Here is a 25,932-nt window from a genome sequence, read left to right as displayed (position 1 = left end):
GAGGCAATATATACTATAAATACATATTGGAGAAGTGAATCTACTTCTTTTAATACAATCTAAATAATTTTTAATTAACACAGATATAATTTATTAGCAATAACATAGTGGTGTTTCTTAACGGTGCTCGATGTGCCCTAAAGGAGAAAGCACAAAAACTGCGTTTATTACAGGAGCATGCCATGAGGTTATGATGAAGTGACCTGATTTATTTTAAAATAAAATCTTGACTATGAGTGGTAATTCAAAGAAACTGAGCTATTTTTATAGTCCTTTAGTTGCAGAATAAGAATCTGCTTTCAGTTTTTTTTGTAAGTTAAACCGTCACCAAATAAAAAAATAAAATAAAAATTTGACCTAGTTCCCGAATACGGTGTGCCTAATATAAATAGAATCTATAAATTATAGATCTAGATCTAAATGATAATAAAGATATTGAAAACTCTAGTCGTCTCTAGAGACTACCTTTTTGATGATAAATAATGCTTTGGGCAGATAGCAAAGACATAGCCAACTATAGAGGTTCAAGATTAGGACAAACTTTTTACGTTGGTGTATTATAATTTACTAATTTACACTTTCGATCTATGTCGTCTCTGATCAACGAGAGAACGACACTTGCCTTTGTTCGCCATATTTGTTTGGTTATATATTTTCAACATAAAAATATAAGATTAAAATTATGCACCAAAAAAATATGGTCCAATAAAATTATATATCCTTTTTTTTTTTTAATTATTTAAGTCTAGTAATTATCTAGTAATCCTGTAATCCTCTTCTTTTCGAAGTAACGTCTGTAATATATAAGATAAGAAGAAGATTTATATTTAACTCCTAGCCGTAAACCGGGAAAAAAAAAAGGGGGGGGGGGCTATTTCCCAATCTCAGGTTTGCAAGTGAAATGCCTAGTCTACATAGGCAGATAGGCTAATTCATTGGTGAAAATGCAAACCAGGTAGATCTACAAGATATTATCTTATATAAAACGATGCTGCAGCTATAGACAGACAATAGATTTATATCTAGAAAATTTGCTGAAAAAAGCAAAATACTAGTTTGTGGTGGAGCAAGGGCGGCCTTAGCTAGCAGTGTTCGGGGTCATGGGCGAGTGTCTTGTGCGGGGCCCTGAGCCGTAAGGGTAGACTATATACACCGTACCACATCACGCTAACGGGCTAATCCGTCTCTAACGCTGTAACAATAGCCTAACAATTCAGTATGTTCCGCTCTAACGCTGTGGGCCTTATTTTTTGTTACAAAACATAGAACATTACTTAGGTACTGTTGGCCTCTTAAGTGTATAATATACCGTATTGTAATTGTAATTGTTCTGCATAAAATATTTTTCTTTCAAGGTAAAACAGTTTTAAAACATGCTCCCATGGCCGCACGATGTCTATGCACAGATTAAACCTGTGGTCGTCAACCGTTTTTGGCCCACCACCCACTTTTCGTATTTTTTCTTTTAAAAAATCCACCGCAGCGCCCCTCTATAAGAAAAACACTTATAAAGAAGCGTGAGAAGACAAATTTGAACAAAATGTCATTTTTTTTTTTTTGCTATCAATAACACGCTTATCCCGCATAGGAGACGCCCGCATGCCAAAGGCGATCTTCTTTGGTGAGCTTAGAGTAGGACGGAGTTAGAGGTTCCCCCCGTAAGCGCTATAAAGATGCCCTCACTGGCATAGAGGAAAGTGACTGGTATCATTCTCTGGCAGCAGATGGCCTCTGAGAGAGACAGTTGGAGAGCTCTCACAAAAGCAGCGGAACAAACATTTGAGTCTCAAAGAAAAGCCATTATTGAAGACAGGCCCAAAAGACGGAAAGAAAATTTATTTAGACAGCCAGCAGACAACGGCTTTGTTTGCATAAATTTCGGGAAAATATGCAGGTCGCAACTGGCTTTGCGTAGTTATGTGAAACACTGCACTCAATCGTATTCTTCGGAATCGAAGGCAATACCAAAAATTGTTAAATAATTTGCTGTGATTTCACACAAAAATGAATCTGATTGTCCTGACTTTCTTTCAAATTCTAAGAATAGTCCCCCTCTTAAATTTTGGAATAGTAGGGCCTACAGTTTTCAGGTTTAATTGTAAATTTAGTTTTATTTTCAATATAAACATTATTATTGCTGAATTCAATACAAAATGAAATTAAGCTAATGGGAAACGTGTGCCTCCTGCAGTCTGACAATGTTAGAAATTCATTTGTCAACAAACAAGCTATGTGAGATTGTAAAACTCTTTAAAATAGATGTAGGCCTAATATCTCGATAAAACACTTCCTAGCAGTCGGAGGTTGGTTTCATTCATTTGCGTTAGATGCCTACCATGTAAAACCATTATTTAGCCTGCTTTAAGTCACCGCCAACCGTTGAAGAAAACGAGCTATAACAAACATCTAACATTTTTTTATTGTTTGTTTTACAAAGCTGTTGAAAGATGAGATTATTTTCGGCATGGGTTTCTATGTTATTTAAAATTTTTATAATTAGATTCAGATAGAAATGAAATTGCGGGCTAAACTTTTCTTAAGATGTTGCCTGTGTATCATAACTCACAAGGTGAATAGTGAATAGATATGTTTTTTATTCTATATTACTTATGAAGCCATTGTCCAACCACTGGTGGTTCTCTGTATGTCTGTATAAGCTACATAACTAGACAATATTGAAATAAAATTTCATCACTAACAGAAAAAAAGTCTTTTTGTGTAACATATATGTTTAAAAAAATAGTTTTAATCAATTTTCAAACAATATCATAAGACTTAAAAAAAAAAAAGCTCTGCATTTTTCTTAGAAGCCACTAAAACATATCCTGCTTTGCCGTTTTTTTTTTTTTTGTTTTTTTTTTTTAAATATTGTTTTAATTGTAGATTTTTATAATTGTTCATGATTAAATTACTTTTGGATATTGCTATGTTCGTGAAGCCGACTTGGTTCCATAACCTCATCTGAAAATGCCGTCATTCAAAGTAGAACATTGGAATACTTTTTATCTAGTGGCAATGCACTAAAACTCTTAACAATATGACATTACATACCAGCGAGTTTTCATAACAACACTTTGTCAATGTTGTTTTTTTTTAAAAAGATAAAATTATTCTATTTGAATGTTAGCGTTAACGTTTTTTAAATTACCATCTACAAATCAATATATTAACATATGTAGATAAAATAAACTATAATCTAAAAGGCGTATTACCTAGTTTGTTTATCAAATCTTAAACGTTTATACGCGCAAGATCTAAAGACACTAGATAGGCTTACTCTATATTTACAGCAAAAGAGTGATAATTTTAAATTGAAAATAAAACTCTTCTAAATATAGTTTGCCAGCTTTAATTTTGAAGAATTTTTTTTATTTCTTTTGTTTCAGTGCTACATATTATGTGTTCTAGGGTTTTACATGTGATGCTATCATGCTAGTAAGTTATACTGGTCTGTAGTTTACTGGGTCTGATTTTTCTCCTTTTTTAAATAGAGGGGTGATATTAGCTTCTTTCCAGTCCTTTGGTACTCTGCCCTAGTTAAGAGATGCCTGAAAAAGTATTTTGAACACTGGTGCTAGCTCATTGCTTAGTTCTTTGAGTAATGTAGCTGGAATACCATCAGGTTCAGATGCTTTACTCGGTTTAATATTCATTAATAGTTTTTGGATCCCCTTTCTTGTACTTCTATATCTCCTATGATGTCTACTTGGTTCAATTTAAGTAATATGTCTTTGTCTCTTGGGGCTGAGAATGCTAATGCAAAGGGGTAAGCTTTCATCAAGCCCTGGCTATAATACAAAAAACAGAAATGGAAAAGTGGTTTGAGTGCTGGGACAAGTCCCAAAAAGCCCGTTGAGTCTGGGAGCGCATGAGGCGCCCTGACCGCACTTCCCCGAGGTGGAGGCTGTCCAGGCCTGAGCAAGCTATTATAGCACAGTGCAGGACAGGCCACTGTCCTGTTGGCTCATATTTCTCGCGGCTATGGCCAAATTTCGATTCACGGTGCCCTCGCTGCGGGGAAGAAGAGGAAACCGTGCCTCATATTCTGTTTGACTGCCCCAGACTTGTTGATCTCCGTCTCGACAGGTCTGGGAAACCCAAAATTCTCGACCTGTATGGCGACATTCATGCACTACGCAAGACAGCAGGGTTTCTGTCCAGGGCTTTTGCAAGAGAGGATTTAAGCCTCTCAAGCCCTCACTCTAATGGAGTTTGATGATGATGATGATGAATGCAAAGGGGAGGGTTGCCCGTAATAGAAGAGGCAGTCGGCGCCGCAGTTAACATTCGCCGAGCTATTGGAGCTGTCGTTTTCATGCAGTGGGCGCCCTCACATTGCGGCGTGAGGGGCAATGAAACGGCAGACGCCCTCGCAAGGGAGGGTGCTTTGGCAGCCACACACCTCGAAGCACCAAGCACGTACTTACAAGCAACGGCAGAAATCCGGCACTCATTCATGAGAAGTGGTTAAAGTCCTGGGAGGAATCCGACAGAGCACATGGTGTCTGGCAGCACATGCGTCACCCAGATCTCGACGATCCATGGTGGCGACTGAGGAGGTCAGAGTAGACAATTATTGCGCAGTGCAGAACGGAACACTGTCCTATTGGGGCATACTTTGCCCGGTTCCGCACGAACTTTGACTCCCGATGCCGTCACTGTGGAGAGAGCGTCGAAACAGTGTCGCACGTCTGTACGAGTGTCCCCAGCTCCACCAGCTAAGGGGGGACCTGTCTGGCTAAGTTTCTTGCCAGAGCACTACGGGAGGATTAGTCCTTCCTGCTCTGTTTTTTCAATAGGAGTTCATCTCAGATGCAAAGTATTTGTTTAGGATGTTATACACGCTATTATTTCACACACCCTCGGATCCAAGCTGAAATTTTGCACTATTATTATTTTTTATTTGACAACACAAGAATGAATAAAATAAATTAGCCAATAATATTGGTAATAAATTACTTTGTTTGGTCTCTCGAACAAGGGAAAGAAATTGCAATTGACTGAAGTGGTGGTATAAGCTGAATTAGTCTCTTTTAAAGATCGTCGTGACGTCGTCTGAGTCTTAGTGGACACAAACCTGAAAATAGGTCGAGACTACAGAAACAATAGATAACTATACAATCTTCCAGGTTCATAAGCTCTCCACTAGCAGAGTGGTTACCGTGTTGGCTTGAGAAGCCTTAGAAGGCTTGAGCCATGAGTTCAAATTGAGTTCGTTGACCCCCCCTTTTTTTTTCGAAATGCTTTTTTTTAATTGTTAGTGTAGTTCTATTACAAATTTAATTCCATACAAATATGCTTAATATAAGCTTTGTTTTTTTTAAGTGTTATTTAAAAATATTTTCTTGTTTTTCATTTCAAACCTATTGCACAACTTCCACACGGGAAGAATGTCTTGATAAAAATGTGCTTGTAGTTTGAGCTCATCTGGTAGTAAAATAGGATGTTGACGCACGAGTTGATGACGTCGAGGAGGTACGCGAACCAACTGAACACTGTGATGGACTGTTTGTACTTACTGGCGTCAAAATACAAGCTAACGGAGGTGAGGAGAAAGTACACCATCGAGGGGGCAAGGGAAACAATCAGAACACAGGCGATAGCCACCACCATCCTGACGATAGTTTTGTCCCTATGGGACGTACTGTCCAGCTGGTCAGTTTTCACGGACTTGAGCCTCCACCGAGATACTTTCTGCAGTTTCCAGATGAGGACGCAGGTGAAGAACACGACGATTGGAAATGACGTGAACATGATGACAGCTAAAGTGACATGTACAGGCGCTCGGACGTAAGTCCTGTCAAATCGATACTTCACTCCAAGCATTGTCTTGTTAACGTTCGGGTAATACTTCCAGTCTACGTACATATCAAACCAGAATGGAACAACTACTGCTATGTTAAGCATGTAGATAATTACCAAGACAACGACAGTCCTAAATGGTGTGATGATACGTTTGATCTTTAAAGGAAATACGATGCAAAGACATCTTTCAGTTGTTAGGAAAACAAAAATCCAAGACCTGACTCTGGCGAATGCGGGATGTGGTGTAGACGTTATATTGGATAGTTCGGTCCGTTCAATGGGATAAGGAAATGCATTGACGATGAAGGAATTATAAAACACCAGACCTAACTCTACGTCTACCAAATTGAAGAGGTCAGCAAACGAAAGCGCAAGAAATGCAATGTTTGTTGTAGCTTTGAATCCCTGCTTGTAGAAGACTATCAAGTTGATCGTATTGACTAAGATACCAAAGAGACTGAACGTCTCCATTAAAAGGATCAAAACTTGAACAATGACATTAGCAGCAGATTCTGATATGATATCTTGACTCCCTAAACTAAATGGATTTTCTTGAGCAAGGGAAATATTGAATACATTAGAAGCCATTGAGCTTAAATTATCTCGCCATTTGAAACATGAAAGTAAATAAACCAATAATGAAATAGCCTACTTCATAACATGTAAACTAACATTAAGTTATGCATTTTTTTAAACAAACATTTTCATTCAAATATTGGTATACATTATATTAAAGTCGAACTATTTAGATCTATTTGAACCTCATTTTATGACCACAGCGAACAGGGCCTATTGATTTTTTATTTATTTTTTGGCCACAAAACATCGATTTGCAATAATTGTTTTTCGCGTTTGGAATAAAAGCCGTTAGATATAAGCAAATTATTGAATCTAAAATAATATGCCTTCTGATAATGAATTACCTGTATCTAAAGCTAAATATTTTTAAATAACCAAATAATGATTCCATATCCTTATAACTGCAGAGCTTTGCCGAGATTAATTCTAAAAATATAGGACTTATGATTAGAATCAATTTTGGCTTGACTATCAAACTATTTCATCAAACGAAACAAATGGCAGCTTTCGAGTATATCTAAATAAGAAGAATAATTCTATGTTGTGAGCCACAAGTTCCCTCCCCCATCGCGTCATTATCTTAACTATAGTGCTGACTCCCCCCCCCCCCCCCGTTTCCGCCACAACGGCTTGTCCCGCGCATATTCTTAAAGATAGTATCGCAAGTGACAGGCTCTACAACCTGTGGTTACCGTAAATAAATATTAACATTAAAAAGCTGGTTCTACACAAATAACTTGTCATTAAAATGCACTAACAACCTACATCGTAGTAGGCACATTAGTGTAATTAAACAGCAAAATTAGCTTCACTTTAGGCCTACTAGCTAACGAAATACATGTACTAGTGGAACATCTATATCAAGATAAACTTGAGAGTATTTCTTTCTTAATTTTAAAACTATCATTAAAGAGAAAAATATTTTCCCATGAATCTCACAAGAAAAAAAATATAATGTATTAATGAAATATGGATTAGTTCTATCATTTAATGAGTCTTTTTATCTTCTAGCCAGATTTTAGCAGCTGAGCTGTAAGCTCTTTTGCTGTGACGACAGGCTTAAAGAGGCAAATCTCTAAGAAAAAGTTGAAGTTGATGCACATAACTAAATCAATAAATGTTTAAAGAGACCGTCAGGATTAGGTCTATACATTTGAGTACAATTAGACTGAAACCATTTTTTTTTTTTTTTGCTACAATTCAACTTTAAGTATTCTACTTCAACAATAAATTATAAGAATGTTCAAATTTTAGACAGACACCTCAGCCTATTGCACTTAGGGTGGGTAATATGGGATACCAACTTAAAAATTTTAAATTAAAATATCTTCATAAGTTTCTAATTAAAGGGCCTGATGTTTGGTAGAAATATACTTTGAAGTGTAGTTGATCATTTTTTTTCATATTAGTAGCTAGTTGGAATCAACTACTGATTTTTTTTTAAATTTTACAAGTTAAGTATCTCATGTTAAAATATAGCACACTTGACCTGAGCCAGGACTCTTCATATAATATTGCCTTTCTAAAATTTTCTTTATCAGGAATAAGAAACCATATTATTAGGTTTGGCTCAGTTTAAACTGGGTTGAGAATTTGATTCCAAAAAACATTTAATACTGTGTTAATTATATCATAACTTTAAGTCACTGAGCACAAGGAAACTTGTATTTCTAAGAGTACTTTACTACATAGGTATTTTATGTGATTATATTGTATTCTTAGACTGAGAAATAATAAATAATTGAATTATAACTATTGCATTAAACTTTAACACACATTAAGTTTGACATTGATGAATAATAAGCAATAAAATACAACAGAGAAACAAGAGTTATGCTGTGAATTTATTTCATTTTTTTTTTAATAAGACAATTTCTGGTTTAATCAAAGGTACTGTAATAGTAACAGATACTGACAGATACAAAGCCACAAATTTCTATTCAATAAGTGCTATGTACTGTTACAAGAATACCACTTAACCTTAACTTTGTAATATGAAATACAAACTATTTGACAATTGGAGCAGTAGTAACTACTAGAAGTATATTCTGTTCTGATGTTATTGAAGTTGTAAGTTTTAATTCTGTTTCTAGCAACTTACTTATTGGTTTTATTCTTTGTTAAGTAATGTTAGGATCTTAAAGTTATGTAAATACAATTGTTTATCAGTATTAGGTTTAGAAAACTGATTATTATTACTACCATATGTAGGGTGCCAAACTTTTCTGCTCATTAGTGTACAGAAATATAGATCAGTGACAAAAGTGACTATTTTATACATTGTTACTGAAACACAATGTTAGATTTAACAACCCAATCATCAGCACCTTTTCCAATATGGTTTTCAAATGTTGTAAATAATTAATATTAAATGTAGTTGAAAATTATTCAAATAACAACAACTATGTCAAGCAGCATAGATATAAGTATCTTGTAAATTAAATAAATATATTGTCTTTTTTTTAAAAATTGCACTCATTATAAATAAAACATGTACCGGTATACAAATACAATGACTATAAAATAAATTGAAATGAACAAAAAAAAATGTTTTTGGTTAAATAGTAACGGATATTTCTTGTATAAATCACAATGCATTAATGGCATAACTATTTCAAACTCCACAATTCAACCAAGAAAAAAAATCACAAATAAGGTAAAAGCATTTTCCTAATGACTTCAAGATATTTTATTCTATTCTGTAAATATCCTTACTGTAAGTTTAAGCAATTAAAATGAAAATGATAAACTTTTTTTAACATTTTAAAAAATTAGACACACTTTTTACTTTCCGGCTGTTTTTTTTTTTTTATGTTTTACACCCACTTTTGCTTTATTGTAAATCTAACTCACTTACGGCTGCCGGAAAAAACTGAACATACAAAAATTGATCTACATTTAGAGTACCTCTTGTTTAATTGTACTTTTTCTTGTGTTTAATAGCATCATCTGCCCTATAGACCACATGGTCTGAAAGGGAACTTTATTAATAATTATTTGGAATGAAGAAAAATGCTTTTAAATATTCTATTGAAATAATGATAAAATATATTAGTTAATAGAGATAAATGTTTAGTAATAGAATGCTGTGTTGAATTTCTTCTTTCTGTTTTCTGGTGCAGCTACTTGGCCAAATGGACACTGTAATGATATTACATTTCGGGTTTAAAATGCTACAAACTTGCTAATAGATGAGGACATGCTGGGCAGAAATAAAAGAAGATTATTTGCAAAAACATCAATGCTTGGAAACAAACTTGAAAATCTAGCCGGGAATCAAGAGCCCTAAATACAAAGAAAGATGTCAGGGATATGTGGAACGATAATAAGGCCCTTAATAAAATATGTTGTCCTGAAATGTTTCCTAGTTTTGGTTCAAAAGCAAAGACCTTTGATTCCAGAACATTAATAGCAGATGTGGGAAAAAGATGCTACAGAATGCTGTTAGACATTACTTATATGTAGTACATTGTCAATGATGATCATGTATTAGACAAGATTGATATGTTTATTGTGCTATTTTTTAAATACACTAATACCACATGATTGGGCTTACTTGCGAGGAAGAATACAAAGAAGAGAAGAAAAAAGTATGGAACTTTTAACTTGAATGAAAAAATGGTCAAGGACTTTCACTTGAACCAAAGAAAAAAAAATGTATTTAAAAATGAAAATCTATAATATTTAATCCCTAAGTAAATGTGCATGCGTGATGACTTATGAATTTATGTCTGCTAAATACATGCTGAGAAGAGCGCATAATCACATGACCTAGAGTAACGGTGCAGGTCTGGAGAACAATACTAATTTAAAAATTCTTTTTTGGTAACCATGAAGGTAGACTGGTGGGGTCAGTTCGGATGTCCATGGTCCAAGTCCTCGTTTGAATTTATCTGTTTCAACACATTTTCTTTATCTTCTTCAATTAATAACCCTTTTATCTTAGTGGTGCTATTATATCAATTTTTTTTTTTTTTTAAAGCTATAAAACTAAATTGCAGACTGGTAAAAGTGTTTAAACCATAGCTTATATGTCAGGATATGGACATACAGAATATTTTTTTTAGTGTCGGTACCGGTATCAGTATTTTAAAGTAGTCATTCAAATAGTGTAAACTCAACCTACATGTCTGCATGCATTGCCACAGCAGTTCCCTCTTTTCAAATGTGCAAGTCTTGTGAAAACTTTATAACCAGTCTCTGGATCTTTGTATGTTTCTTTCATATTCTGTGCCAGGCAAAATAAAAGAAAACTATACAAGTGTGTATATACATATATATAAATATATATATTTTTATAAGATCAGGATCTACTGATGTTATCAGATTTAATTTATGTCGACTGATATGCTTTTTCTTTAGTCTAAAACAAAAGATGTGAATTAACTGCTTCCTTAAAAATGTAGTGTTACAGAAAATATATATATACATTCTTTTTTGAAATGGTAGTCCTAACAGACTACTTTCAGTTAAGATATATCACTAAGATAAAAACAGACTTTCACCAGCATAAAATGTCTTGGAATCTTGAAGGATCATGAACCACTGATCTACTTTAAACCCTTTGTGAAAATGTCTTTTAATAATGACACTTGATATAAAATGATAGTGGAAAATTGAATCACAAAAGGATAGAAACACTACTTCATTTTGTATGTTTGTCAAATGCTGATATCAGATGGACGATTAGCTAATGACTATAAGGATTTAGCTACATTTAGGCCAAAAATAAATTACCTCCAGTATCTACTAGATTTTATAACTACTGACACTCTAATATGCTAGCATATTTTTGTTATATTACCGTGTTGGGACTGAGAGAATAGTAACTGAAGTAATCTAATTTAAGTAAAAAATTTTGTTTATGTTCTAAAAATATAAATGTATACATACAATTTTAGTCATCTATTCATTATCTTATATAATATTTTTCCTTTTTTTGGAAGGAACACAGATGCTAGAATGATTATAATAAAGCCACATATTCTCAAATACACAATAAACTGAAGATTCAATATCTCAAACTTAATTTAAATGAGTATATCATTTATATGCTAAAAAGATTCTAGAAATAAAAAATCACCCTTTGGGTCAGGATTTTGTGAATTTACCATCACAAACGAGATACAAAACATGGATAGCAAAGACATACAGACACAAACACTTTTTTGTTCCCTTGGCAATCAAATCATTAAATAGAAACAATCTGATATATATTTTTCACATGTTATTTTATGAGTGAGTCAGGTGTGAATGTACATTTTGTTTTTTTTTAGTTACAATGTTTTGTTTGGTGTGATGCACAAATTGTAAGACAAATTTCCTTACGGACAATAAAGATTATTATTACCGGTATTATTATATATTTTATCTTTGCTGTCAGTGGTGGAAAACAATGTTAAAAATCAGTAAAAAAAAAAACATTAAAAAAAAATACAATACCTTTAAGGCTTCTTGATGTTTTTTGTGTATACATATTTCTTTATCATCAAGTCTTTTTAAATCTACACTTTCTAGGAAAACATTTAGATCAGAACACAACCAATTCTTGTCATCAAAAGAATTACTTTGTTCTTTGTTAACTATCAAATTCTCATCTTTTTCTGATGCCACACAAGTGTTTGATTTGTCATCAACTTTGTCCATTTTATTAATTGGTGTTTTGGAAGTGAATAAAAGTAGTGATTTCTTGAAAACACAAGAGGGACGATTACCAAGTTTTTGCATTATTTATTTTTTTTTTTACTCAAGTTTACTTTTATAATTTATCTGACACTGACTCATGTCTTGAATTATATCCCATGCTTAGAAAAAATAAAAATGAACTATCAGTATTTAGACATGTATACGTTTTTTTTTTAAAAATTAAACTCCTTATACTTTTCTTGTCATCATGATAGTCCGATATTCAAATTATAATCATCATCCTCCCCTAGTATCCTGCTTGATATGTTTGATCTAGGCTGCCTACAGGTGTATTAAATTTTGAAGGAATGTATAAAAAGTTTAAAAAACTAAAAAAAAAAAAGTTTTCTTAAAGTGAGTACAGGCAATTCTCTAGTACCAGATTTTAACTTTTATGACATATAATATAAATAAATGCAATACAATTTCCATTGTTTTTACAATCAAGCTCATACACAATGAAAATATAAAGTTGTAATTTTAACCTCTGTATATCAAATTATCTAGATCCAAAAGTATAAAAGAGTTAGTAAACCATGGAGTTTAAAGTTCTCTTGATATAGACTGATATATGTTTGTTTTACATGTTTCAGATGTTCTTTCACAGTTGAAGATAAATTACACTTCCTAGTCCAAACCTCCCACATGATGACGGGGGATGGCAATGGCAGGGTATGAACTCGGGATCATCAACAAGTACTAATGACAATGTAGCGCGCATAGCACACAACCAGGCAGCCATCTATAGTAATATAGAACCATCAAATAAAATTAAAGGAACGGAATATCCGATACAGTTTGGGATCAATAGCGCCGCAGGCTATGCCAGGCTGTAGCACGGTGTGTCACAGTCTGCTTAAGAGTCACCAGCTCCTGATTTTTCCTCAGGGTTGTCTACCGAAGCCTTTCACGCATTTGGGTATAGCTGCAAGGCAGCAGAGGTTTGGATTCAGATTTTTTCCTTCTCCTATATATATAAAATATATATATACATAAAATCATAATAGTATAGATAGACTAATAATATAGTTTATTATTAATTTTATTGTATATTAATTATATAGATCTAGATCTATTTAATTATAGATTTTATCATTTTACCTAGTTATAAAGTTATAGATCTGGCCAGGGACGTAAATACAACACCTAAATTCCTAAAGCCTAAAAATGCAGAAATGACCAAAATTATATTATATATTATATATATATTTTTTTTTACTTAAGCGTCTAGATTACTAGTAGAATCTAGTCTCATTGACATTTCTAAGCCTTTAATTTAAATCTTTAAACTACTACTGGCTTTATTCGCCTTTATACAGTGTATACTCAGTCAGTCATAGTCAATAATCATAGTCATAATAATACAGGATGGCAGCCTGGTTGTGCGGTTTGCGTGCTGGACTGTCGCTTGGATTTATCGATAGTAGATAGTTAGTCCCTAACTTGCCCTAAGATTCAAACCCTGCCCGCTCCCAACAGTGCCAACACCCATCGTCCTGCTTCAACTCTGAAACTGAATGAACATCTGAAACATTAATATAGATCTTGATCTAGATTCTATATATGATATGATGATAATGATGTAAAAGTAAAACATTTTACAGTCACAATGACTCATCACACTCACAGACGACAGTCATGAAAGTCACAGTGTAATCATAGTGAGACATAGACAGTGATAGTGTAATGTCAGTAATGAGTGTTAAATTATTAATTATATTATTATTAGCATTATGTCATTATCATTATTCATTATCAATTCATTATGATTATCATATAATTTCATAAATATAATAAAATAATATCATGTGGTATTAGTAAATTAGTTTACGTGACTAGAAACGCTAAATCATTTTTTATACTCTAATATAGTCTAGATCTAGTCTAAATTCTAGATCTAGATCTAGATCTAATCTAGTATTCTGAGTATATAGATCTAGCCTAGTATTAAAAATTCTAAAGTTCTTGGGGATATGTTATTATGAGGGTCAAAAATAAGTTGACAGCTATTTTGTCTATCCACAAGTATTTACTCTTACTCATAGACATATGCTCTTACTCATGTCTATGCTCTTACTATAAATACCGTAATAGTATATGTTTGATGATTCAGTGACGGTATTACATTTTGATCTTTATTCAGTGTACCGCAGCAATCAAGACCAATGCCTACGCATAGGCCTACATAGGTTCTCTAGTTCAGTTACTGTCATGAAATCTCAGTGATGTCAACATTGTTTGTTTGTAAAATGTTTTACATGTTTCGGATGTTCCTTCAGAGTTGAAGATAGTTTAATTACTTCCTAGTCCAAACCTCCCGCAGGACGACAAGGGATGGGAGCGGGCAGCCGGGTTTGAACCCTCGACCGTCGATAAATCCGAACGACAGTCCAGCGCGCAAACCGCACGACCAGGCAGCCATCCCGACCCGCTATGTTGTGCTGTCAGGCGGCAGTCAGGCCTGAATTTCATTATATGGTATTCTATTAATATTCATATACTTTGTTTTCTTGAAAGAAAATAACATCTATCTAGTCAGCGACATGAGTTGAAAGTTATTTTTGATTCTTGAAAAATTTGGCTGCTGTCTTGAGTTAGCCATGCCCTTGACATTTTGTGTGTGCGGCAGAAGCATGATTTCTGGTGGTATTCTTGGTTTGAACAGCGAAGCAAGAATTGCTAGAGACACGAAATGAATTTGCGGTAGACCTATAAGGACAAGCTTTGTTCTTATTGCGGTTAAGCAGTGAAACTAAGCCATTTTCCGACAGTGGATGCGCTAGTGGATGCCAAAAAACAAACAAACAAAAGAAAACAACATCAAAACAAAACAAGCCTCATGCCTCTATATTGTATAATTCACAAACAAAATATCTGTGGCAAGGTTTTCAATCTGGATCATGTGATGATGGTTAAGTTGAACGCTGTAAACGTCATCAAATCCCAAAGAACGTTGAATCACGCTGAACTGTCATAGACCTTCTAACAGAAATAAAGTCAGAATATGAATACTTCCCAGTGAAGTGCGCTGGCTATGCCCAGGACAAGAAATAAAACATCTTTTTTTTTCTTTATGACACATACAATTTAAATTAATTTTTATGACGGAGAAATCCAACACATCAACGAATAGAAACATTAACATTTTTTTTTTGTTAGAAACACGTGGACCTAGTACTTACATTATTAATGGGATATTTGATTTTTTTTCACGAATCCAACTTCTGAATATTTTGCTGCATAAATAAGATAGGCCTACTGAATCGAGTAGATGTAAATAAACGATATATAACGTCAACAAGGCCTGTTAATCACTGAAAAAGTTTGTTCAGTTAAATGGATTTTGGAAATCATGAAAATCCAGAAATATTTCATTGTAATTATCCTCCAAGATCCTCAGAGGTTTGGAAAGACTTATTAGGCTAATATGTTGGTAGAGCAGTAAAGGGTGGAACATTAATACACATCAAAGGTGAAGACTGACCAATTTTTCTTGTGCCTATCGCTATTGTCCTTAGAGGGTGACTTTCTGGACAGGTCAACTTAGATCATTTAACTTAAGTAGCAGAATTTGTGTACGGCATCTAACTTGTTTTCATCAACCTATGAAATACATTTTATCATAGTGTCAAACGTTATTGCAAGATTTGCGATCATTTTACAGTAGATAAACACATAATTAAAGTTGCATTTACTCATTCGGTTGATTTCACAACTTGATATTTCAGGAGGCGCTTTTTAGTTTGCTAGAAAAACAGTATTCTAGCCGATAAAGAGCCTGTAAGACAGCTAAATGTACATTCCATTAATACAGTAACCTTTATATTTTTATTGCAAGTTATATTTAAGCTAAACGGACGTTACGATAACTTTTGTCCAGGACTAGGCCTATAGCCTACATGTTTTTTTTTTATTGAACTTTTATTCCTTGTGGACAAAATTTAGGATTGCAACGTTCTACATTTAAATAGTATCCTAAAAATATTAATACGTAGGCTCAATTGTCATTTTCTGACCTTTTTATCATTAGGCCAACTATCCGACACAGTCTAAATTATGATTCTCTCCAAAGTCGACTGAATTTTGGAATGAAAAAGTTTAATGTTTTTTTCCGTTTTAAAACATTTCAGGCAACTCATTCCATTCTCTTGTGGCACTAGGGAAAAAGGAGCACTTGTACGAATTCTTCCTAGCATATTGAACAAGAAATGTACCTCTAGGCCTACTTTGTGTCTGAGTATTTTATTGGGTTTCTTTTTTTCTGTTTGTAAATTATTGTTCAGTGTTGTTGTTTTTTTGCTACTTTACTTTTTTCTTCTTCTATTCTGAAGGGTTTCTAAATTTATTGATTTTTACTAAAGGTGTTACTTTAATCAAATGTAAATATTCATATAAGCTTAATCAGATTCTCTCTGCTCTATTTGGCTTTTGTTTCTTTATATTTTCTTGAGTTGAGGGATTTCAAACCGAAGAAGGACGTTTTGGCACCGCCGTTTTGGCGCCGCCTTTTTGGCGCGAAGGTCGTTTTGCCGCCGCCGTTTTGGCTCAAGGGACGTTTTGGCGCGAAATACATAATGTACGTTTATTGTATTATTTCTTTAAAAAGAATTATGCATATCTATGTTTTGCATGAGGTTTTGTAAGACATATTTTTCACGTACAGAAGAAGAAATATTTGTGTCCGCTATTTTTGGTATTTAAGTTTGTTATTTAATAATTGTTAAATCTCTAACAAATCTCTGCCATCCATACTTCACAGTATGAAATAGTCAAAATTATTAAGTTATTAAGACTTTTTTTCGTGGGAGCGGGGGATTGGGGGTAGAATATATTTATAGTAAAAAAATCTGTTTGTTATACATTTTTAAACACATTTTTAAACGAAAAACATTAGTAGCTTTCGTACATTATATATGATATTTGAGTAATTATTTTTATATCTGCTCCTAAAACCTTATTTTTTATGTGAGCTATAACAAGTCCATTAATCAATTTGACCTATCATTTACTACATGTAAATGTGTGTTTGTGTTTCACATCATTTTCTTGTGCGCAGAAGAGAGGGGTCGGGATAGGTGTCACAGGTAATGACCAGTCCTAAGGAGATGATCGCCAGACGCATGACGCCAACGACGAGTGCTTCATTTGTTTAACTATACCTGCGTCAATGCGAGATGTGTCACCCAAATCACCCCTACCCAATTTCTCAAAATATATCTTTTCAAAGTATCTTAGTGTCGTGAATTTGTTTCTATCTATTGTTGCCCCTAGTGTTTGTTTACATTGGTGGATTCACGTTAGAGTTTGTACTAACCACATTCCATGTCTTAATCTCTACAATGTGTTGAGTTATTGTCGTTATTCGGCGTAATAAAGCTTTAGATGTTAACATGTTTTATTGTTATATGAAAGTATTACACTAATGTCAAATAAAAAAATTGTCTTTTGGAAAGAAATCGAAAAATGTCATCCATTGCGATTAGCAGAACTCACGTATAAGTAAAGTGAAGGGGATAGCATGTCATTACCATTCAGGAATCTGACTTATTATAGGCATATATTCATGAAATAAGCAAAACCTTTATATTTATTAAAAAAAAACAAAAAAACAATTCACTGGACGGTGTTAGAATTCATACTATACATACAATATTATGGTAGAGTGAAATAAATACTCTTTAAATACGTTATAAACGTTACGTGCTTATTAAATTATCGTCAAATTAGATCTCTCGCCAAAACGTCCCCAGCGCCAAAACGGCTCGCGCCAAAACGGCTCGAGCCAAAACGGCGGGGCCAAAATGGCTTCGCAAAAACGTCACGTACTGTTCCAAAAAGAGGATGCACATTGTAATATTGGCCTAACCAAGTTATATATAGCATTTTATTTTATTTTTTTTAAACATTCTATTTCTCACTTTCATATCAGTTTTCAGCATTTTTAGCCATTCTTAGCTTTATATGGCTCATTCTGTCTCGAAGACAATGGATGCTTTTAATGTTCAAGTAATTCGTTATATCAGACATAATCTTCAAAAATATGTGCTAACATATATATCGATAGACCTATTTACCACAAAAAAGGATATAAAAGTAAATCTAATACGAGACTCTCTTAGACTATGTTACAAATATTGTTGAAAAGACAGAATCCTTAAAAGAAATACTGTTATAAATATACATTTATTCATGACGATATATCAATAAATGTAGGCCTTAATAGATAATTTTTGGAATGTGAAGCAAATATAATACCGGTATATTGATATATTTTCCTGTCTTTAAGTTGAATCTGGGTTTACAGTGGTTAAGGGAGAGAACACTGGCAGAGCGAAGTGAAGGAAAATATGAGATATGATATACATCACGGTAATGAAATATCATGAATAAAATATTATACAAACATGTCGGTGGAAAGAATAATAATGAAATAATATATAAAATGACATTTTGTTCTTAATTAAGCAAAGGCTTTCAAATATGCAAATATAAATTATTTAAAAAAAACATCAAACTTCAACTAAATAAAACGTAAAAAAAAAAAAAAAAAAACGTACATCGGTACTATATATTGGACAATATACATTTTAATGTCATGCATAGTAATATATAATTTTATAAGCACCACAGATACACAAAGACAATACTTCGTTACAAATTAAATGTGTAAGTAGTTTGAGTGTTGTTTCAATATTTATTGTAAATATCAAAAGTAGTAATGGCTATCTAACATATATGAAATGAAAACAAAATGTATTTTCTATCCGTCCTTTAATGAGCTATCAACATTGATTCAAATGTGATTAACATTACATAACTCACTAATTCCACCTTATAGCAACAGACTGCTATTCAATGTAATTGTTTAGGCCTACTTTTGTTTCGGAGTATACTTCCCAGCGGCAATAACCATTTTAACTCCTTAATGTTTCTACATCCAAAATATCAATAAAAAATTAGCATACATAATATTTACATATCAACAAAACAGGGTAGACTTATATCTTTCAAGATATTATATAGTAGACTTAACGACAATTTGAATTCCGTCACCTCGAGTTGATTCATTTTCAATGCCGGTAATGCCATAATTTTCCAAACATTTAGTGTCGTCTAAAACACGATTCCTTAATGTCCACACTTGTCTCTCTGCTGGAATATTAAACTAAAAAAAAAAAGGAAGGAATTATTTCACTAAATAAAAACATTATATAATATATATTTGTAGACAGCTGGAAAAAAAAACCCTGAAACAAACAGCTATACATTTGTACCTACCTACTATCACTGGTACTACAAAATAGAAAATACCCAACTATGGGAAATGAGTGGACAAAAATATAGAGTGCAGATCTTAGAGAGGAAGTGGCGATGGATTGGTCACACCCTTAGAAAAGATAACAACTACAAAGCTATACAGGTCTTAAGAGTGGAACCCCCGGGCACAAGACGTAGAGGAAGACCAAAAAGAACGTGGCGACGCAGTGTATTAGATGAAGCCTAGAAGACAGGAAGGAGCTGAAAAGCCATTAAAAAACAAGCAAGAGACCCTGGAGAGTAGCGTGTTTTTACTGAGGCCCTATGTTCCATGCGGAAGGCAAAGGAAAGATGATGATGATTATCGCTTGGTTTAGAAGCGAGGTCGAAGGTCATAACTCCCCCATATTCGTCCTCTGTACTACATTATCCGTGTAGATGTCGGCCTTAAAAACGACCCCTTGAGGAATAGTGTTTGGATAGCGACATGTTTGCGATGCTTTCTTCCATCATCGTTTTATGCAGTATCAACCAGTATATGAATTGTGTTTCAAACCCCTGGCCTAGATATCTAGACGAGATATCTTTCTGCTTCGTTCCATGTTTGTAATAATCTTCTAGTATATGCTTACCATTATATATTACGCAAGGAGAGTCAAGGGGGGGGGGAAACAAAAATTAAATTAATTAATCAAGAAACAGTTAAATACCCTTTTGAATAAATTTGAAAATATGTAAGTCCAGCTGTTTTACTTTCAAACGAACGATATTATAATTAATGTAAAGGTACTTTGATTAGCAACATAGCCAAAAGATAGGTCCAAATATGTGTAGCTTCGTGAATATCAAAATGATGTTAGCCTTTCAAAAATGTCATCTGAAAACCCTTTCTACTAATGAGAAGTTAGAAATTCTATGAAACGTTCAATGACGTCGCTAGGTATGGGGGTGCAAGAGGGGCTGACCACACCGAGTGCCACCTAAGGGATACAATTTTAAATACACATTTTCAATAATTGAATCCGATCCTATTTTAGATTGGTGTACCAATCAACGGTTGTGTGTTATTAACTCGTCATCAAAAAGATAAAAAGACAGATTATATTAGGAAGGTTTTAAATATTTTTGCGGATATGGTATATTTGAAACCTTTAGCTTATTGCACCGTAGCGACGCCTCTGGTTTCTAAATAAAAGTCTAAATAATATGAAGAACTTACAAGACTTTTTAAATCTTGTTTCAAACCAAAAATAGCTGTTTGAAGTCCACACTCAGCCTACAATAAAATAATATATATTTAAATCATAATATTGAACATTGAATAATTAATGAAGTAATGAATGTTTTGTCTAACGTTGGTAGATTTGAGCATTTCTTACAGCTTGTAAGTAATCGAAAGCTTCTTTCAGAAGGAATGCTCGATGCTTGCCAGTACAGTTCATTATTTTATTGTAAAAGTTTATGAATTTATTTTAGACTAGCCGACCCGCTATTAAGTGACGGGTGAACACTTCCTGAAACAGTTGTCCAAATTGGGTGGGTTTGGGCAAACGACTGTGAGTGAATGAAAAGAAGGAACTCTGGAGAGAGCAACATACAATTGTCCGTGACTTTAAACAGGTTTTGAAAGGTACAGGCATATCTTTTTGAACGTTTGGCCATGTGTTTTATTAATTGTCATGGCAAAGGCTAAAATATGGTTGGGCAACGTAAAGAATTATATATAGAGAGAATATTACTTGTTCTCCACCCCCCCCCCTTTTTTTGTTTCTGGGCCGCGCTCTCTGTCGCCGCGAAAGTTACGTGGCGTAACTCTAGTCCGACTTGCAGAAATAAAAGAGTGTTCTTTTCATGACTTTTTCATCGAGGGTTAGAGAGTCATTGTGCGTGCGTGGTGTCCCGCGTGGTTGGGCGACGTAGAGAATTATATTTACAAATAATAAGAGTCAGGTTTCGAGTAAATTTCTAAAAATAAATCATGTTCTTGTGAACATTCTAACACTAAGACTGCAGACACCTGAAAAAATATGTCTGGACTTAATTAAATCTAATTATTGTGACCTATGGTGTTCAATTACCAAAACATCTCATTAAAAAAAATGCACGAAACTAGCTCGAGTAAATATAAAGGATTGATCTTTGAGTTAAAAGAGTAGAGAATAGTTCTAATTTTTAGAAGTAGAAACATAATTTACCAATAGGGTGGAGGTTGATTTAAGTTCTTAATTCATCTTCTGTTTTTTTCTTCGACAATAGCCGTACTCTCTGCCAATAATGTGTGTGCATGGTCGAATTATACTACTGTCTACTATAGATGATTTTTTTTTCTAGACCCGAAATATAAACCATAATGTGGTCTTTAAAGAGTATCTGGAGTGACCCCAACCCTTTTCTTTACAAAGCTTTTGAGCTCAATAAAAAAAAATGAGTGCCTTTCGATTGCAATAATTTAATTCTTAACCAAAAATGACTTGGCATTTAGTGCAGTTGTCAAGCAGTAAGCATTGCTTTCTGTAAGAGAATACACCACGAATGGTATTTCAATTGTATGTCCTTAATTGAGCGAAAAGTTTAAATAGGTGAAATCGTTTTAGAAGCTATAATTTAAAAATATTTATATCACAAAAATTTTCATTTAAAGAAAAACAAAATGTAATAAATCGTAAATTTTGAATTAAAAAAAAAGTTATTAGAATATTTTAAATCTTCTCTACAAAAAATGTCCGAAATAAATTTAAAAAAAAATTGAAGGAGATAATCATCTGCAGTTTAGTTGAGCAATAAGAGCAGAGTTGGGCATTTCGGAGAAAACTCAGATATAGTCTGAATTCCATAGAGGGGGTCAGAATACAAGAAATTGTTTAAAATGTTTTCAAAATTATGCTGACCACATAATTTTAAAATGGAGTAAAGAAATTTTTGTCATTATTTGGAATTGTTAGTATAAAAGTAAAAAGTTCCCATTTCAGACCTCGATGATGATGATGTAAAGGTCATCTGTTTCTGTGACCTACAGTTTACGAGGGTTTCATGTGGCCAGCACAAAGACCAACCGTCTTTACTTTTCCCCAATTAATATCAGGTACCCATTAGAGCTGGGTGGACTCATAGGTGACAGGTTCCGAGTCCATGTACTCATATATAAACAAAGGTGCATATGACATTAAATATGAGAGTGTAAATATAGTCTTCCTAATTAGCATAAATCATGTCATACATTGTGGAAAGTAACTAGTCCAAGTGATCGCTCAACAGTAAACTTAAATTTAGCATATGGCTCGGCTTCTGGGTTGTGATCAATATATTTGTCATCGTCTAAAGCCTCCATTGCACCCTATAATTTAAAAAAAATTGTGTTAGTTAAACTTTTTGTTGATAAAGTCAAAAAACGTGACTGAAAAAAATAATTAAATAAAAACATGATATATGCATAAGATTTTATATAAAAACAGACGAAGAACAACAATAATGTAACCATAAACCATTCGATTATTAACAACTCTACTACTCCTCTGTTCTACTTTTCTACTCTTCTCTTCTACTTTACTACTCTTCTCTTCTACTTTACTACTCTTCTCTTCTACTTTACTACTCTTCTCTTCTACTTTACTACTCTTCTCTTCTACTTTACTACTCTTCTCTTCTACTTTACTACTCTTCTCTTCTACTTTACTACTCTTCTCTTCTACTTTACTACTCTTCTCTTCTACTTTACTACTCTTCTCTTCTACTTTACTACTCTTCTCTTCTACTTTACTACTCTTCTGTTCTACTTTCTTGAGAGGTGTGAGATGCAGTGTTGAGATGGTTTAACCACCAAACCCTACAGGGTACGACCTTGGTGTTTCAATGCGTAGACCACATCCATAGCAGTGACAGTCTTCCTCTTGGCATGATCAGTTTAAGTGATGGCATCCCTGGTGACATTTTCAAGAAAACCTTTAGGACACCTCTGGTTTCTTCATAGATCAGACCAGAGATACGTTTGACACCACCTCTGCGAGCAAGACTTAGTGATACCCTGGTGACATTTTCAAGAAAACCTTTAGGACACCTCTGGTTTCTTCGTAGATCAGACCAGAGATACGTTTGACACCACCTCTGCGAGCAAGACTTAGTGATACCCTGGATGTTATCACGCAATACTTTGCGGTGACGCTTGGCGCCTCCTCACTTCTTTACTACTCTACTGTTCTTCTTTACTACTCTACTGTTCTAATTTACTACTCTTCTGTTCTACTTTACTACTCTTCTGTTCTAATTTACTACTCTTCTGTTCTACTTTGCTACTCTTCTGTTCTAATTTACTACTCTTCTGTTCTAATTTACTACTCTTCTGTTCTACTTTGCTACTCTTCTGTTCTAATTTACTACTCTTCTGTTCTACTTTACTACTCTTCTGTTCTAATTTACTACTCTTCTGTTCTACTTTGCTACTCCTCTGTTCTACTTTACTACCAACGTATGGCAATGTGAAATGTATAGCAGCATAGCAAATAATCGCACTATAGGCTTAGACAGCTGCCAAATAATTGACCTGAAAAACTAGGGGCCTTCGATGGGAAGTTTTACCACCAAATTACAACTAAAACTAAAATCATTTTTAACAAATAGATGATTATTACATTTTTAACAAATAGATGATTGTCACATTTTTAACAAATGGATGATTATCACATTTTTAACAAATGGATGATTATCACATTTTTAACAAATGGATGATTATCACATTTTAACAAATGGATGATATTCACATTTTTAACAAATGGATGATTATCACTACTGATAATATAATAATGATAATGAGTACCGGTACCTATTTTTTTTTAAAGCACTGTCTAGGTCTATATTTATATTGGATGGCTGCCTGGTCGTGAGGTTTGCGCGCTGGACTGTCGTTCGGATTTATCGATGGTCGAGGGTTCAAATCCTGCCCGCTCCCATCCCCCGTCGTCCTGCGGGAGGTTTGGACTAGGAAGTAAACTATCTTCAACTCTGAAGGAACATATTATCCGAAACATGTAAAACATTTTTAAACATTTATTGATTATTCTAGCTACTTAAGTACTTAACCTAATTGAATCCTTTCGTTTTAAATCTAGATCTACATAAGGACGTCTACACTAAATTTTAATGTAATATCAACATCTATTAACAATTGAAATGAATTTTGAGCTACATATAGATCTATAATAGTCTACCTTCTTTGTAGAACTTCAACATATCGGAAAATCTGTTTAAAAAAAAAAAGAAATTCCCAAATCTAAAAATAACTTCGGAAATATTTATTACTAATCTGACCCCCCCCCCAAAAAAAAAGCGACTCTTTACCAAGAGAGTAAAGAACGAACCTATCAAAAACGAAAAGTGCAGTGTTTCCCAAAGTGAGGTTCGCGTACACCCAGGGGTACGGGAAGAGTTTGGAAGGGGTACGCGTTGCACTTCATTAATTATGCTTTTTTTTAAAAACCCATTTATTGTGTTCAGTACATTAAAATAATCTTGAATAATCCTCAAAAGTTGACACTAATCCCATTAATTGAATGCTTAAGTGTGAGAGATGTTTTTGTTATACCAATAAAAATACCAATAAAAATGGCACTAGAGAGTTGCTTTAAAGTTTCGCCATGTGGATGGAACGTCATTTATAACGTGTCCTAAAGTATACTTTTTATTTCCATATGTGTGGTTTGAAAAGGTCAGGATCGCCTTAAAGTTGATGTTGATATTGAGAACTTTGCAAATTTATAGACTTTGATAGTTACACACCCATACAAAACAAATCAAGAAATTATTGACAAACAAATAATATACACATACATAAATGCCTCAGACTCAATAGACAAATAACTTAAGGTCCTAAAGGTCAAATTTATATACAAATACAAATGTAAACAAGATAAAAAAAATTGTTGTGTATTTCAAAGAGAACTAATCAATGCTAATTACTATTAAAGGGTAATTAAAATAAGTTATTTCCCTTTGTGTATAAATATCAATGTTCCGGTGATGCTCCGTATAAAATATGTCAAAATTATGGTTTATAAGTTCAAGAGTAATCCACTGGTTAAATAATCCACAGTACAATCGTAAACAATTTAGTTCCTAAGTCCATGAATGATAGTAATTCAATAAATAATAATAATCCATGTGATGAGCATCCCAAATAGTAATCCATAGCCTATGATCCATAAATTAAATAAGACCACATGTAAATCTTAAATGTGTGAAAATGTCCACTAAGTATAAAGGACATTGTCTTGGAGTCCCAGATCTGCTTCATCAGACAATTAAAATAGTACCAGATTTAAAATGTGCAATAGCAATATAACTTTTAAATAAAATCAATAACTTTAATCACCCAAGCAGGAAGTAAACTTTCTTTTTCCTTTTGGAAGTTGGAAGATTTAGTAATAACTCTTCACCTGAAGCCATTTTTATTGGATAGTCTAATCATGGAACTAATATTGTATTTCAGAGTTAGAGCATTTAAAAAATCATTCAATTTAAGTTTAAGGTAACGCTAATGAAAATTCAATTTTTTTTTTCACCATGCTTTGTCGCGCTCAAAATAAGTCCATAGGTGGTTTTCTAATCCATGGAAGT

General features: G+C 33.6%; 4 protein-coding genes across 8 annotated transcripts in view; all 4 read right to left on the bottom strand.

The window, feature by feature from the left end:
* LOC106071262 (mucin-2-like) overlaps positions 1–628 on the bottom strand; it is a 39,133-nt gene extending 38,505 nt beyond the window's left edge. For 3 of the 4 annotated variants that reach the window (XM_056040504.1, XM_056040508.1, XM_056040505.1), the window contains exon 1: positions 466–628. The gene's annotated coding sequence lies outside the window, so the exon portion shown is untranslated. The remainder of the gene's footprint in view (positions 1–465) is intronic. The other variant, XM_056040507.1, reaches the window with a different exon arrangement.
* A 4,724-nt stretch (positions 629–5,352) lies between these two features.
* Positions 5,353–6,393, bottom strand: LOC129928192 (uncharacterized). Its single transcript, XM_056041261.1, has one exon. It carries the CDS (start codon positions 6,391–6,393, stop codon positions 5,353–5,355), a length of 1,041 nt encoding a protein of 346 aa, XP_055897236.1.
* Positions 6,394–9,029: 2,636 nt separating this feature from the next.
* Positions 9,030–12,526, bottom strand: LOC106074514 (uncharacterized). The gene is made up of 3 exons (XM_056042295.1): positions 11,827–12,526; positions 10,511–10,612; positions 9,030–9,525 (listed from the first exon to the last, which is right to left on the bottom strand). The coding sequence occupies exons 1-3, from the start codon at positions 12,109–12,111 to the stop codon at positions 9,457–9,459; spliced, it is 456 nt and encodes a 151-aa protein (XP_055898270.1). The 5' UTR covers positions 12,112–12,526; the 3' UTR covers positions 9,030–9,456.
* A 6,223-nt stretch (positions 12,527–18,749) lies between these two features.
* On the bottom strand, positions 18,750–24,583 carry LOC106074513 (uncharacterized). Of its 2 annotated transcripts, none has more exons than XR_008779930.1 (4): positions 24,400–24,539; positions 22,544–22,660; positions 20,546–20,602; positions 18,750–19,234 (listed from the first exon to the last, which is right to left on the bottom strand). XR_008779930.1 is itself a non-coding variant. In XM_056042240.1 (4 exons), exons 2-4 carry the CDS (start codon positions 22,652–22,654, stop codon positions 19,085–19,087), a joined length of 318 nt encoding a protein of 105 aa, XP_055898215.1. In that variant the 5' UTR covers positions 22,655–22,660; positions 24,528–24,583; the 3' UTR covers positions 18,750–19,084. The 2 variants fall into 2 exon arrangements, 1 of the variants encoding a protein (XP_055898215.1); XM_056042240.1 differs by having other exon boundaries at positions 24,528–24,583.
* Between the last annotated feature and the right edge of the window lie 1,349 nt (positions 24,584–25,932).

Source organism: Biomphalaria glabrata, chromosome 9, assembly GCF_947242115.1.
Source record: "Biomphalaria glabrata chromosome 9, xgBioGlab47.1, whole genome shotgun sequence".
Classification (NCBI taxonomy): Eukaryota; Metazoa; Mollusca; class Gastropoda; family Planorbidae; genus Biomphalaria; species Biomphalaria glabrata.
The sequence above is the reverse complement of the archived record's forward strand: the minus strand, read 5'-3'. Positions and strand labels throughout refer to the sequence as shown.